This window comes from Sceloporus occidentalis, unplaced genomic scaffold, assembly GCF_023333645.1.
Source record: "Sceloporus occidentalis isolate IW3139 unplaced genomic scaffold, rSceOcc1.0.p SCAF_3, whole genome shotgun sequence".
Taxonomy (NCBI): domain Eukaryota; kingdom Metazoa; phylum Chordata; class Lepidosauria; order Squamata; family Phrynosomatidae; genus Sceloporus; species Sceloporus occidentalis.
This window is the reverse complement of record NW_028316983.1, coordinates 171,758,996-171,774,629: the sequence shown is the minus strand read 5'-3', so window position 1 is coordinate 171,774,629 and position 15,634 is coordinate 171,758,996. Positions and strand designations below refer to the sequence as shown.

General features: G+C 39.2%; 1 protein-coding gene across 2 annotated transcripts in view; it reads left to right on the top strand.

Moving 5' to 3' along the window:
- LOC149317123 (RNA polymerase II subunit A C-terminal domain phosphatase-like) overlaps nt 1-15,634 on the top strand; it is a 79,208-nt gene that overhangs the window by 15,933 nt on the left and 47,641 nt on the right. For both annotated transcript variants that reach the window (XR_016280577.1, XM_089516898.1), the window contains exons 6-8: nt 10,450-10,540; nt 11,088-11,254; nt 14,223-15,290. Coding sequence is in view for 1 of the 2 variants with exons in the window: in XM_089516898.1 (XP_089373024.1) it covers nt 10,450-10,540; nt 11,088-11,254; nt 14,223-15,290 (1,326 nt within the window). In the remaining variant the exon portion in view is untranslated. The remainder of the gene's footprint in view (nt 1-10,449; nt 10,541-11,087; nt 11,255-14,222; nt 15,291-15,634) is intronic.

Sequence of the window (15,634 nt, the reverse complement as noted above, 5' to 3'; positions counted from 1 at the left end):
AGGTCAATGGGGGAAGGTGACATCATGAGTTATCACATCAGGTGACACCAGTCCTAATGACCCCACTGCCTTGCAGCAAAGGCCAGTGCAGGCAAGAGGCCTCTTGGTCACTGCTCAGCCATGTGCAAAGGGGCAAGCTTCTCCCTGGTGAGGAAGGACTCTCAATTCTTCTTCATTGTGGTAGACAGGGGTGCAGCGGGCATGTATGTAGGGGGTTTACAGAGGCTACATGTTCTGGACTAGAGGCTGGCGTGAATGGGGAAAGGGAGAGATTGTAACTACCGGAGCCATTCCAAGGCAAAGTACTTTTTCAAAGAAATGACCGCAGATACTTCTCGCCTTCTTTCCCCAGAGATGTGCCTTCCTCACACAGCTTCAGGTGCCTCCTCCCAGAACATTGTTTCATCTGCTACCTCTTCTCTCTGTCTATCCAACGAAAGCAAGTAGAAGCAGCTACGCAATTCTTAACCTGCTAGCCAAGTCCTGACAAAGCTCAAAAAGCTAAGCAGGATTCCAAATTTGAAAAGTCTGTTTTTGTTGCCATTTTTCACCTGCTGCCATGTGTCCTAACACCTCACTCCAGTTAGTCAGTCTGACCGAAAGGGCATTGCTTCAAGCTACAGAAGCAATGCCCTGTACCTGAGCCTCATGAGAATTTCCCAGCTACCATAACTAGCCAAAGACACAGCTAAGGGAGAGTGAGCTCATGGGGGAGGCTGGAAGAGTAGGAAACACCATCTCACAAAGCAATCAGTGAGGCTATGAAGTAGTTTTAAGGGACTCTAAAAAGAAGTTTCATGCAACACTCATTCTCACCATGGTCCTAAAGGCACTTTATCTTTCTTGAGCGCCAGCATTTTGACTGAAGCACACACCTGCCACCTCTTAGGGCTTGAATATTGGCAGCTTTCCATTTTTGCGGGGCGGGGGGGGGGGGGGGATCCAGAATGGATCCCCTGCAAAAACAGGGGTGACAGTATAATAATAATAATAAATTTTATTCCTTTCCTGCCTCCCCTCAAGGCAGGGTACAGCATGTTAAAATATAAAAGACAATGAAAAACACATAAACCCACAGTTAAAATATAATACTATAAAATCATTTAAAAAACACTCATAAGAGTTCATGTACAGATAAAAAGTCATGTTTTAAAATTGAATGGATAGGCCTGTTGGAATTATACTCAAGGCTTGAGGGAAGAGTATTGTTAGTGAGACTGATACCATATTCAGTTAGGAATAGATATCATAGTAATAAAGTGCAGTGACAGAACAAAGTGCAGTTTTGAAGTAGTTTGTTCCATTGTTGAAAATACAGTGGTTCTCATGAAATTTTCATGTATACTGCTGACTATGAAATACATGAGCTAGTATCCTGTAATCCAACACAACTGTTATAAAAGAAATCTGTCATTGTATACCTTCGAGTTATTTCCGACTCATGGTAATCTTTAGGTGAACCTGTCATGGGGTTTTCTGGGGCTGAGATTGTGTAATTTGTTCAAGGTCACTCAGTGGATCTCCATGGCCGAGTGGGGAATCGAACCCTGATCTCCAGAGTCACAGTCTAGTGCTCAAATCACTACACCACACTGGCTTTGTAGAAAAGAACTAAATGGGGATATTTCTAGGCTTCCTAAAACCACACACAATGAATTAGAATTCAGCAGCCATAGGTCCTTCTTATAAATTCCAAGTGGAATTGTTAAGAATGCAATCACACTCTCAGTCCAATATGGTCTTGTACCATCAAGTGTTGTTTTTTTCCACTTGTATTTATTTATTTTCAAATTATTGGACCATTGTCTTTATGTGTTAATCACTTTGATTTTGTCTGCTAGAGACAAAAATAGAATTACTGTAGTTCTGGTGACAGTAGAGCCAGTGTGGTATAGTGGTTTAAGCATTGAACGATGACTCTGAAGACCAGGATTCAAATCTCCACTTGGTCATGAAACTACACTGGTTGACCTTGGGCAGGTCACATTTTCTCAGCCTGAAAAGGAGGCAAGACAAACCTACTCTGATCAAATTTTGCCAAGAAAATCCATGATCGGTTTGCCTTAGGGTTAGAAAGTCAGAAAGTCCATAAGTTGGAAACAGGTAGAAAGCACACAACAACAAAGCAACAGTAGAAAAGATTCACTTTGTCTCAAGATGCTGCCATTCCTTAGAACTTTTTTACCAACTCTCCAAGGGATGCCATGCATTTGAGAACTACTTGTGAAAGGTAACTGTTAAGCTCACTACTTTCTCAACAAGGGGATGACCTTGAGGTTCCTCTCTGTTGCATTAATAATACATTGTCATTTGATATTTGAAGTAAACTTAAAAATACTCTTGTGACTATAACATGCTATTATTCTTTTTCTCATGGCATTTTTATTGCAGAGTAATATGGCTGACATAGTTCAGATTTGGTGTTATGTTTGACATACCTGTTTTCCCACTCAAAACCTCTAGTCTCCATTAATGTAAATCAGAAATACAGAGCATGCTGAGATAGGCCATGACTTGTATCAGCTGTAGTTTGTTGAATAATGCAGATGCCTAAATAAATCATTGCTTGTCTGCTGCATCTCTGGTTTATTTCTCTCCTACCTCTTTTGTCGGCTCCTTTTCAGGGAGGGGAGCTATGGAAGCAAGACAGGTACAAGCAATATGTGGTTTGTGATTTGTTAGTAGAAGCTGATTCATACATCACAACAAACTTGATTTCAATGAACAACACCATGGCTTGCTGTGATGGGTGAACATGGTCATATTTTCTAAGTTCTTTCTGTTTGAGAGGTCATAGTTTGCAGCTTATTTTAAAAAAAGAACAGCACCAGGCTCAGCACTCCCATTCATATTCAGTAACTTATTTCTTTCCATAGTTGATATTCCACTATATTTAGCACACTGTATTTAGTACGTCCTCGAAAAAAATGTGGAGCATATTAATGTCTAAATGATATACGGTCATCCCTCGGTATCCATGAGGGATCTGTTTTGGATCACCCCACATATACCAAAATCTGAAGATGCTCAGGTCCCATTGTCCTCAATGGTGGCATGGCCACACATTCACAAAATATGTACATAACCGTTGACTGTTGTTTATGAGGTTATGGCTCCCCTGTTCAGATGAAGAGTCAAAAGCAGCATATTTTTGAGAGAAATTAATTATTCCAATTTATATTTAATTAGGCTTGTGGGGCAACAGGATGTGGGAAAGGGAAGAATTTATGAAATTATTTTTTAAATAAAAGAATATGGTGGGAGATGAAAAAATTAATCAGTTTTTACTCTCCTAAATCTAGCTTCATATTAGTGTCTTCTCTGTAGTGGCCTTTGCTTTTGAAGTGCACTGCCTCAGGATGTCTATATGGCTCTCTCTGACTTTTTGATTTTAAACAAGCATAAAAAGATTTCCTTGTCTTCTGCTGTTTTCCTCTGATTTTTTAAAGGCTATTTTTCTTACTCTCTTTCTAAAATCATCTATGTTTTAATTGTTATGTGACTGCAGTTATTTTGAATGTTTTCATTAACTATATTCTAGTTTTATTTTTATTTTATTTATTTAATTTTTTGGAGGGGAAATAATTGGACCTATGGAGGCTTTGTTCAGAAAGAAAGTATAGAAGTCCTTCAAATAAACATAAATTGCCCACTATCCCAATCTGTCCCCAAGCAGCTTTCTGCCATGGGAAGAGGTTGGGGAAAATAATCCCTCACCCTTTTCCAGGACAGGGAGCTGCCTGGGGAACGAAAGCTCTCATGCCTTGGGAAGGGGTTTAGGGAAAGCAAACGTGCCCTCCTTCCTACTGTTCCAAGGCTTCAGAGAGCTCCTCTGAAGCCTTAGAAGGGAAGGAGGGAGCCATGAATTTTTAGTTTCCCGGAGGGTCTTGTGCCCCTAACCCCTGTGAATGTCAAGGGTCGACTGGATACAGTAGTTGTAAGAAGCCATTGGGACAGCACTGTATACATTCTTGGAACACTAGATGGCAGTACTTTACAGAAAATTTTTAAGTGCTGCTTTTTTGTTCAACTTCTGGTTGAATTAAATATACTCCAGGTTCCTCTTTTCTTATAAAGCAAAATGGAATTTTATAAAATTCTGAAAAAAAATTAAAAATAAAACCCAGACTTTAAATCATTTGGGGAGATAATGATAAAGAAACTCTTCAGAAACTAAGATCTCTCTTAATATTTTTTTTGGAGGGGGGGGACCTATCCCTTTACAGAAAAGATTGAAGTAAGCTCTTCTCTAAGACAGGATAACTTGGTTCTAGCTGAGTTACTCCTAATCATCATATAATACACTTACTTTAAAAAAAAATTAGAAGGGAGCAGCAGTAGGAACCAGCTGGTAGTTCTCCCTTCTCTGTGTCTCTTTGCTATTGAATTAGGATGGCGGGAAAGGACCAAGAAGACCAGATCAGACAGGAAGCTACATTTCCTAGGTGATTAAAGCATTCTTCTGCAGAGAGAATGTTTCATAAAAGTGTAGTCTCTAGTTTTATCTAATCTGTTTTTAGATTCCAGCAGTTCAATTAGACAGCCTCATCTCAATTAAGAGGAGAATATCTGAAGACATTTGGGTCAGCAGCTTTATGAAAGGGTCATTTTTTTCAATCCCCATCTTACTTGGTCATGAAAGACGAAGTCTTGTGTGTCCTTTCACCTGCTCTTTTGTCATTGCCCATAGTTAGTTTTGTACCCTCATTCAAGCTGTCTAGCAAAATTTTACTCTCTGCCAGAAGATGTTTTAGAGTTGCCTATTTCAGTGGCACTGGAAACCATCCACCTATGATTGTTCATGAGCTTTGAGTCACCTCAGCTCAGTATTTTTTTGTATTAAAATGGCTTTTTGATGTCTTCCCAGTTCTCATTTTCTCCAATATGTACATTCTCTTATTTTTCTTAATGTGAGTTCAGAACTGGATTCTATACATGCAAATTTTGTGTCATATGTTCTGATGATTTCCCATAATACGCAGTTGTTGAAAATAAAATACTCTTCAGTACAGCTGCATCTGGGAAGCAGTGGCTCAACCAGTTAAGACGCTGACTTTGTTGATTGCAAGATTGGCAGATTGGCTGTTTGAGGTCTGGTGAACATGATGCAGTGAGCTGCCATCACTAGTCCCAGCTTCTGCCAACCTTGCAGTTTGAATGCATGCAAATGCAAGTGGATAAATAGGTACCACTCAGGTGAGAAGGTAAACAGCGTTCTGTGTAATCATGCTGGCTAGTGGCCACATGATCACAGAGTAGTCTCTGACAACACTGGCTCTTTGGCTTAGAAACAGAGATGAGCATTAACGAAATGGGGTAGCATTAATAGTGAAGAGAGATATAGCAAAAACAATCAAATGATATAATGCAAAATCTGGCCAAATCGGATCAATAAGACTTCAGGGAAAACCCATCGATATAACTATAATCCAAGTTTGTGATCCAAGAAATTGAAAGATTATGTGCTGGAGTCCCGGAGGAAAATGGTTGCACACCAGAACAGGACTTCTTGTTAATCATAAACAATTGGAATACAAAAGTAGGAAACAGTGCAGCCAAAGATTGTTTAAAATTTGGCGTAGGATCAAGAAATGAAGCAGGAAATCAAATGATTGAATTTTATGAGGCCAACAGTTTGTTCATTGCAGACACATTCTTCAAGCAACCAAAGAGGCAACTGTATACATGGACACCTGAAGGCCAATATGGAAATCAAATAAACTACATAATTGGAAGTAGAAAGTGGAGAAGCCCCATTCTGACTGCAAAGGCAAGACTTGGAGCAGATTTTGGCATGATGATGAATCGCTAATATAAAAAATTAAAGTAAAGCTCGAAAACACTAAACTAACAATTGTGACAAAATACAATCTGAGGAAAACCCCTGTTAAATTTAAAGATTTGCATTATTAAGCCTAATTGATTAGGAACAAGAAGAACTCTATATTGAAGCCAGAGGCATAATCAGGAAGGAATGCAAAAATATATTCTGTGGAGCCAAATAGAAAGAGAAGCTTCAATGGATGGCAGATGAAATTCTCCAAACAGTTAAGGACAAACAAGAAACAGAAGTAAAGGGGGACAGAAACAGAGTAAGAACCCTGAATACAACTGTTCAGTGATTTGTGTGCAAGAACAAGAATTACTATAATAATCAGTGCAAAGAAATAGAAGATGACAAAAAAAAATGAAGAACAAGCAATCTCTTCCACAAGATCCAAGAAATCAAAGGGAAATTTAAACCAAGAGTGCAGATGCTCTGCAACCAGCAGAGAAATACATTATATGACCAAGTAGAAATAAAAAGATGATGGAAATAATACAATGATTGGGTTTCACATGTCATGCATAGAAACCTAAGTTGCCTACAAGTGAGGCCCAATCTGAGAGAGGTCTCAGTTGACCATTATTTTGGCTATACTACACTATTGTGTTATGAATTAACAATAGTTGGCTAGCACTAAGAATAAAATACTTTCATTCCATTCACATGCCTTTGCTGCCCTTCCAGCTGATAATTATTTTAAGTTGTAGACAGATTCCTTTCTATTGAAACAATAAGGAAGTATTCAATTATTTTCACTTTCTGTTAGTGATAACCATAATAATGCAAGTAAACATTGGAGTCAGCATGGTATAGTGGTTTGAGTGTTGAACTAGGACTCCGGAGACTAGGTTTCGAATCCCAGCTCAGCCATAGAATCCCTGGGCAAGTCATACATTTTCACCCTCAGATGATGGCAATGACAAACCCTCTCTGAAGAAACTTGCCAAGAAAACCTCATGATAGGTTTGCCTTAGGGTTGTTGTAAGTCAGAAATGACTTGAATACACACAACGACAAACATGCATTAATACAGTGTGCCTGCATTATATGCAGCTTTGAGGGGCACAAGGGGCAGCATGTCCCATTCACATGAATGGGGTGTGTTCCCATGGCGTGCACCCCATGCGCCGCTGCCACACTGCTGCGGGCATGAGCCCCATTTGTTTGAATGGGGCTTGAGCATCTGCGTATTTTCTCTTATGCCGGGGGGGGGGGTCCGGAATGGATCCCCCGCGTAAGAGAAGGGCGGACTATACATGCAGAGTGATTGTTGGTATTTCATGGAAAAATCTTTAATATCAGGAGGCTGTCCTCAAAGGCCCATGTTCCCCTGGCCTCATGTCATCCTGTTTGGATAGCACGCCATTAGACCCAGGCTGGGATTGGGTCCGAATCCAATAGACTGGACATGGATCGAGTGGCTCTCGCCCAATCCTAGGGTAAAGGCCTTAACATGAGTCAGAATGACCTGCCATTTGCCAAGGAGTTTGTGCAGAAAACCCCACCATAACCTACAGCACCAGACTTTTTCCTTATTCCTCCATTGTCACTACTAAGGACGCTCACGCACCATTGCCACAGCTGATATGGAAATGATGTGTCTGGCTGCAACTATGCAGTCAGGCACCCTGTTTCCACGTCTGGTGCAGTGATGGGGGAGCTTTTCAGTTGCAGCGACAGAGGAGTATGGTAAGGGATGCACAGCAGTAGGGGGTCCATGGCTCAGGGAGAGAAGGACATGTAAACAGCCACCTATCCCACCACCAACTGGCAGAATGATCCAAGTTGGGACCCAGGCCAGGATACCACGGGCCTGACCTGTGCAATCCTGGCCCATCTGCTCAGGGCCAAAGTGCAAATTCTGGTCATTTCCCCAGAATGTTGACATTACCTAAGATCCTGCTTGAACCTACAGGAAAATACTTACAATGAACCCAGTTATTTGTGAAAAACCCTGTAGGAAGGAGGACAAATGTTGTTCTAGATTTAAGCATGGACCAATCTAGTTGACAGTTTTAGTTGATGTTACATATGAATTACTATGCATGATGAATTATGGAATTGACTTTGTATGGAAATATTTTGTTAATGTAATTTATTTTCATTCTACTGTTATTTCTCAAATTATGTGTCTTATTTCACTTTGGTTAACCAATTCATCTTTCTACATTTACTTGGTAATGATTCTCTCTAGCTAATTCTTTCACTTCATTATGCCTAGGTACTGCAAGGGTCTCACATCAGAGATGAGCCTACATGAATTTGCTGAAATTCTTAAGCAAAATCGGGTGAGTTAAGGTTGAACTTCTATCCTTAACTCTCAAAGTTTCTTGCTTTCATGGGTTTTAAGTTATTCGTGTAAGATAAAATAGGTTGGCCTACTTGTACAATTTTTAATAAGTGACCAGTGCTTTAAGGAATTGTATAGTTAAAGTCTTTACTGGGACTTGTAGAAAGTACTGTGTAGTCACTTCTGAATATATTGCTCACTAAAAGTGGGAATTACCACTCACTTTGAAAACGGAATCTGCACAGTAGAATACATGTCACAATTTTATATTTTTTAGAAATTTTGTCAGCATTTTGTTTTGTTTTATTTTTTTAAAGATGCTTGCAGGAGTCATATTTGGGGAACATAACAAAGCTTTTTATGACCAACAGAACTGAATTCAGCCTGCCACATGAAGTCTAACCTGTCCGGTACTTGGCAGACCTTCAGTTACTGTACTTCCAGCCAGGGAACAAATTCAGGAACCTCACTGAACTGCCATATGTGTGTCACTGGCCATATATTGTGCAGTGCTACATTAAAATTAATGATTTCCCTCTAAGCTTTGTTAGAATGGTAATTTCTTTACATGAAAAAATCAGATGCTTAATTCCTACCATTTTGACAAATGCTCAAAGATTTTGTCAGGCAGTTGATAAAAGTCATGTTTTAAAATGCAACTATTTCAAGGTAGCTTAGAAGCATTTATTTATAAATCTTACAAGTATAACTTAAAACCTGAAATTGCAAGAACTTCTGTCTAAATCCTCCCTTTAACTTGCCCATTTTGCTTAAGCATTGTAACGCATGTCCACTTGCTTTAACTACTTGCAGTCTCAAGGCATAGTGCTGAACAAATAAGGGAAATGGTCCATAGAATCATAGAGTTGGAAGAGACCACAAGGGCTATCCAGTCCAACCCCCCGCCATGCAAGAAATCTCAGTCAAAGCATACCTGACAGATGGCCATCCAGCCTCTGCTTGAAGACCTCCAAGGAGGGAGACTCCACCACACTCTGAGGGAGTGTGTTCCACTGTCGAACAACCCTTACAGGAAGTTCCTCCTGATGTTGAGGTGGAATCTCTTTTCCTGTTGCTTGCATCCATTGTTCCTGGTCCTAGTCTCTGGAGCAGCAGAAAACAAGCTTGCTTCCTCCTCAGTATGGCATCCCTTTAGTCCTGGCACTTGCTATGGAAGTGGGGGTGCTGTTAGCTCTACAGAACACAAGTTGGATTTACTTTTACATACATGCAATTGAACAGATGGAAACAGAGTTCCCTATCTTTTCCTTCTAGCAAACTCACCATCCCTCTGAAATACCAGGGTTAGGGGGTACCAGCTGAATGGGATGGTCAGAGGTTCCAAAAATTGGAATTAGGTGGTGGAGCCTCCTTCTTTCGAGGTTCTCAAACAGAGGCTGGATGGCATCTGTTGGGAGTGCTTTGATTGTGTATTCCGTCATAGCGGGGTTGAACTGGATGGCTCTTGTGGTCTCTTCTAATATGATTCCATGATCTTGGTGAGGAGAACTTTTCAGTTAGCAAAAGCCAAATTCTGAATCTAACATATTGTGATGCTTGCTAATCCAGTGTTCTTGCTCAGACATTAAATATCTGGGTAATTTACTCATATCATACATTCTTTAAAACCATAAACATAGGGTTTGGAAACTTCTGTTTTTGTCTTGCAGTACCTAACACATCTTGTCAAACTCATTCACATTGTATATTATGTTGATTAGAATTAAGCATCCTTTAATCTCATAGTAATCTCATTAAAATGGGATGTTGTTAAGATGCCAATTCTGACGATCGAAAGATCGGAAGGTTGGTAGTTGGAGGCCTGAGTGCTGCATGATGGGGTGAGCTCCTGACATTAGTCCCAGCTGCTGCTAACCTAGCACTTGGGAAGCATGCAAATGCAAGTAGATAAATAGGTACCACTTCACAGTGTGAAGGTAATAGTGTTCAGTGTAGTCATGCTGGTCACATAACCACCGGTGTAGTTCTCAGACAATACTGGCTCTTCGGCTTAGAAATGGCACCGCCAAAAAGCGCCATCCCCTACAGTCAGTTGCGACTAGACATTCATGTCAAGGGACTACTTTTACCTTTTAATCTCATAGCGTCAGTAGATCCTTAATTCATATTACTTAATGTTTATGTAGTGCGAGGGAATATTTGAAAGTCTCATCAGTTAATTTCACATATGCTCAGAAATACAGGTTAAATAATTTGTCTAAAAAGACTGATCTTATACTAAAGGGAATGGTGCATAATATTAGAATCTTTGTGAAAAGTACATAAAATACTATTGATAAGTTATTAATTTCATATTTTTCCCCCTTAAAAGCATTCTTGGACTCTGAAAAGAAGCTCTTTTCTCATCGAATATTATCAAGGGATGAATGTATTGATCCATGTTCTAAAACTGGGAATCTTAGGTATGTATTGGGAGATTAATGTTTCTTGTGCAATAGTTGACAGGATATTACTGGGGGTGGAGGGAATGAAAAATAAAAATAAAACAAGAATATAGTACGTCCTTAAGTCTTTGCATGGAAATATATCTCAATGCTTTTTTATTCTAAAGAAATCCCAACTTGTTTGTTAATTTAGCATCCTGGTTTATTCTGTTCTGTCTTCAGTTTAGTATTCTTCTGTTTTGATTTGTCAGTGGATGTTTAATGTTCAGGTTTAGTTATGTTCTTGGTAAATCTGATATGTTTATCTGTGGAATTAAAACTAAAGGGGTTGGTTTTATTAAATTTTGCTTTTGATATATATTATCACCTTTTTGATTATGAAAAGTTTCAGGCAAAACTGTTACTAGTTATTATGAAGATATAGATGGCATGGTAGTTGCATCACAAAAACAAACAAATAATGTGAAAATTATTGTAAAGGAGTAATTTAAAATATATTTACATCTTTACCAAGTAATGCCAGTATATAGTCACCTATTTTGTGGACTCCCTTTTCTGTTTCTAGAAATTTATTTCCTTGTGGAGATTCCATGGTTTGTATTATTGATGACAGAGAGGATGTCTGGAAATTTGCACCTAATTTGATAACTGTGAAGAAGTATGTATACTTTCAGGGTACAGGCGATATCAATGCACCACCTGGATCAAAGGAAGCCCAAATGAGAAAGAAAGGTAAGTGTATGTGTTAAATATAAATAGATGTGTGTATGTGATTTCCTCATTTAGAAGGTAATTTGTCTATTCCATGAGTATCTTTCTCTATTTTTTTTTAATTAATCCCCAACAGTTTTTGAAAACAATATAATGTGGAATGTAGGTTTATAATTTGTCCTGTCATCTGTCTAGCAAATGTGACTATTGTTTATTTTCCAGAATGTCTAGAGAATACACAACTCCTTGGTGGATCTATACATTGCATTTATATTACTAAATGGCATTTGAGGATTCTTATTATGTGATATTCACGCAATTTGTACAGTTATCCTTTACCTTCAACCACATAGCAAAGGATAAGCATATATTTAAGAGAACTGACATATGTCTTGATAATAAATGCCAAGAAATGTTGACTGCAGAATCAAAATAAAATACAGTTTCTTTTAAGAAAATTGTTAGTTTGGAAAAAATAATTTTAAGTTGAAACCGCCTCTTATTTCCTAGGTCTAGTTGTTACCGTATATACTTGTGTGCAAGTTGACTTCATGTATAAGTCGAGGGAAGATTTCAGGGTCAAAATCCTGGATTTTGATATGACCCATGGATAAGTCTAGGGTAAAACTTAGGGGGCTATAAGGAAGGATGGAAAGGGGGAAATACCACTTGCACCCCTCTTTCGTGGCCAGCCACCAGGAGGACTCGGAGGACAACGAGGAGGACTCCTTAGGTGCAGGAGGAACCTGAAGCTATGCCAGGTCCCAGCTCTGCTCTCCCAGCCCCAGTGGATTTGACTCATCCAGACCCTAGCTCTGTGAGATCGCCTCCAGTGGAGCCTGCGGCTCAGCAGCCCAGCCTTGCCTCAGTAGAAGTGCCAGACTTGGGGGACATAGAGCAGCAGAGCATTGAAGTTCCTATCTTTAGCCAGAGGAGATCAGAAAGAGACTTGCTGAGAAACGCTCATTAGGCAATCAGCAGCTGTGATAAGGGAGCTAGATGTAAGACATCTGGCAGATGCTGAGCTCTCTTTGTCAGAGTGTATTGGTTCTCATTAGCGAATGCTGCTTGATCTGATTCCTGGCTTCCTAGACCTTTGACTGCCTTTGAATCCTTGACCTCGGACCGGACACTTTGACCAACCCTCTGGTACTCTTGACCTCAAACGGACTGGTAGTATTGCTCTCTGTAATCCTGAACTTTGGACTGGCTTGTGGTTTACTGTATATACTCATGTATAAGTCTAGAAATTTTAGTTAAAAAATTGATCCAAAAAACCTCAGTAGACTTATCAATGGGCCAATATAGGTACTTTAACTCTTATTTTAAAAAAAGGAACCCTCCCCTGGTGCAAGGCAACATTGTAATCACCAGCCCCCCTCTATTCTCTCATCCATCCAGCCTTTATTTTGAGCACAGTTATGCCTGCTAGAATTGTGTAAGTTCTTTGATATTGTTTTCTTTTGCATCATCCTTTAGATACTTTGTTACATGCCCCTAGATTTTATCCTCGACTTATCCACAGGTCATATTAAAATCCATAATTTTGGCCCTAAAACTTGCCCTCAACATCTACATGAGGTCGACTTATAGTCGAGTATATACTGTATTCTATTGGACATCATTTGGCATTGTTGAGGAACTGATTCTTGGCAGCTCAGTTGGTTTTCTTTTGGCGAGCAGGCTCTTATCATGTTGACAGCATTCCTGGACACCCTCCTTCTCCTTCTCTGGACCTCTCCCAATTGATTCCCAGGTGCTGGAGGAGAGGTTTTAACATTGGATTGAGAAAGGAAGCAAGTGGATTTAAATGGAGAGTTGTTTCCATAGGAAGTCAGGTCTTGCAAAAGGGGCCAGGGAGAGAAGGAAGTGGATTTAAATGGAGAGGTTTTTCCATAGGAAGTAAAGGCTTGCAAAAGGGACAAGGGAAAGAAGCAAGTGCATTTAAATGGAGAGGTTTCTCCATAGGAAGCCAGGGCTTGCAAAACGGAGCAAGAAAGAAGCAAGTGGATCTAAATGGAGAGGTTTCTCCATAGGAAGCCAGGGATTGCAAAACAGAGCAAGAGGCAAGTGTTTTTAGATGGGGCGTTTTTCTGCAAGGAAGCAAAGGCTTGCAAACGGACTGGAGGGGGAAGGAATTGCTGTTCAATGGAGATTGGGGTATCAGGCTTGTTTGCTTGCTTTAGGACCTTTCTTAGAACTACTGATGTATTGATCCTTATATAAATCTACCCCTAATTTTGGGGAATAAATTTCTCAACGTATAGTCGAATAGATACAGTAGTTACAGCCAGAGTAGACCCAGTGAAGCAATGGGAAAGCTATACATTAGAATTTATATAAGTTTCATTCAGTCAGGGAGTTTATTCTAATTGGGATCAACAATTTAATTCTGTCTTATATTTCAGGGAGTGTAAATAAGTTTCACCCCTCCCCAGAAGCATATAGTGAGCAGCATACTCAACTATGTTCCTCCTATATACATTATCAAAATTTATTACATATAGAATGCTATATATTGGGAAAGCGTATTTCTGTAAATTCCAATATAAATAAGTAAAGCAGCTTTTATTATATGAAAAGCAGTCAATTTACATTAATAAAATCAAATCAAAACTGGCATACAGAACCCTCACCCAGCAAATTGCTTGTATACTTATCTTCTTTATTTTTTTTCTTCCTCTTCCATACCAATCAGTTGTTCTTTCTTCACCATTCCCTGTGGTGATTTTGTTGCTTATTCATAGGCTCCTGGTTGTTTTGCATTGCAAACTAAGCTATCAGGTGCACCATTCTCTTTGTGGTTTCTCTGCCACTTTATCATTATTATTTGGTATTCTCTGAAGCTACTGACATAAATAAATATAAGTATTAAGCCTGTTTAACTCTCAGGGGATAAGATATACACTTTTATTTATTTGTTCAAAACATTTTAGCTGTCTTCTACAGATTACAAAATAATCAATTTTCCTATATGTATTTAACACAGCAAATCATTCCTCAAAGTTAAGTGAGACGTCTGATCCAGTAGCAGTAACAAAAGACTCGGAAGAAGTAAAGAATGTTGGAAATACAGAAGAACAAAGCAATGGTATTAGAAAAACTACAAAGGAAATAAATGGCAACAACTCTGTCAGGAGTGAGACCTCATCCTGGGATTTAAATTCTAATGACAAAGTTAAAGATTCCGTAAATGTTACTGATCATCTAACAGATGTTACCAGTGCAAGTGATCTGATGATTGCCAAGGACTCTCTTGTGTCTTCAGACCAGGATAAAAGGATAGTTACAGGCAAGCAGCAGACTTCAAACAAGGCAACAAATTATTTGGACTTTGAATTATCTAGTGATAGTGAAAGTGACAGTGGGTTGGATGCTAGGAAATCATCTTCTTCTTCTGCCACAGATAGCGAAAATGAAGGGAAAAGAAGCTGGAGAAAATCGAAGCGGCCTGTACATGAAGAAAGTATAGTGCTTCTTGGAACTGATACTAATGTGGAAAAAGATGGACAGGAAAACCATTCTGGTGACACTATATCCTCACCTAGCAGCAATCCTCATACCAAGCCATTTGATCTAGAAGTGCATGAAGAGAGTGAACAAGATAGCCTTTGTAGTCTAGGAAATGGATGTTCGGACAAGAAGGAGGCTGAGACAGAGTCTCAAAATAGTGAGCAATCTGGGATAACTGTGGGAGAATCATTAGATCAAAGCATGGAAGAAGAAGATGATGATGATACAGACCAGGATGACCATTTGATATATCTTGAAGAGATTCTTGTGCGAGTGCACACAGATTACTATTCAAAATATGATAAATATGTAAGGAAAGAAACTGATGAAATTCCAGATATAAGAAAAATAGTGCCAGAACTGAAACAAAAAGTGTTGTCAGGTGTTACCATTTTATTTAGTGGACTGTACCCAACAAATTATCCTATAGAAAATACACGAGAACATTATCATGCTACTGCACTTGGTGCTAAGATTGCAAAAAACCTAGTACTAAATGAAGATGACCCTAATAGGACAACTCATCTTATTGCAGCAAGAGCTGGTAAGTATAATACATAATGGATCCAAACAAACCATATGTAATAACCATAAATGTAAATCGTGTGTCTGTGTGAATAGGTTGGAGTGGGAAATGGTGGCAGTGAAGACCAATTTTTGCTCCTGCAGGAAGTTTCATAATGGGATTTTTAGCTGCAGCCAAAAATTGTAACAACCTCATTTCTGATTGCAATTTCTGACTGGGATGGGGAGGAGTCTTAATATTAGTCTACCACTCCTGCCTGCCTCTAGGAGTGCTGTGGGTGAAGTTTGAGGAGGAAAATGCCTGGGTTTTTTGTTTGTTTTTGTTTTTTTAAAAAATTAAAACCAGGTTTGGGTGGTCCAGAA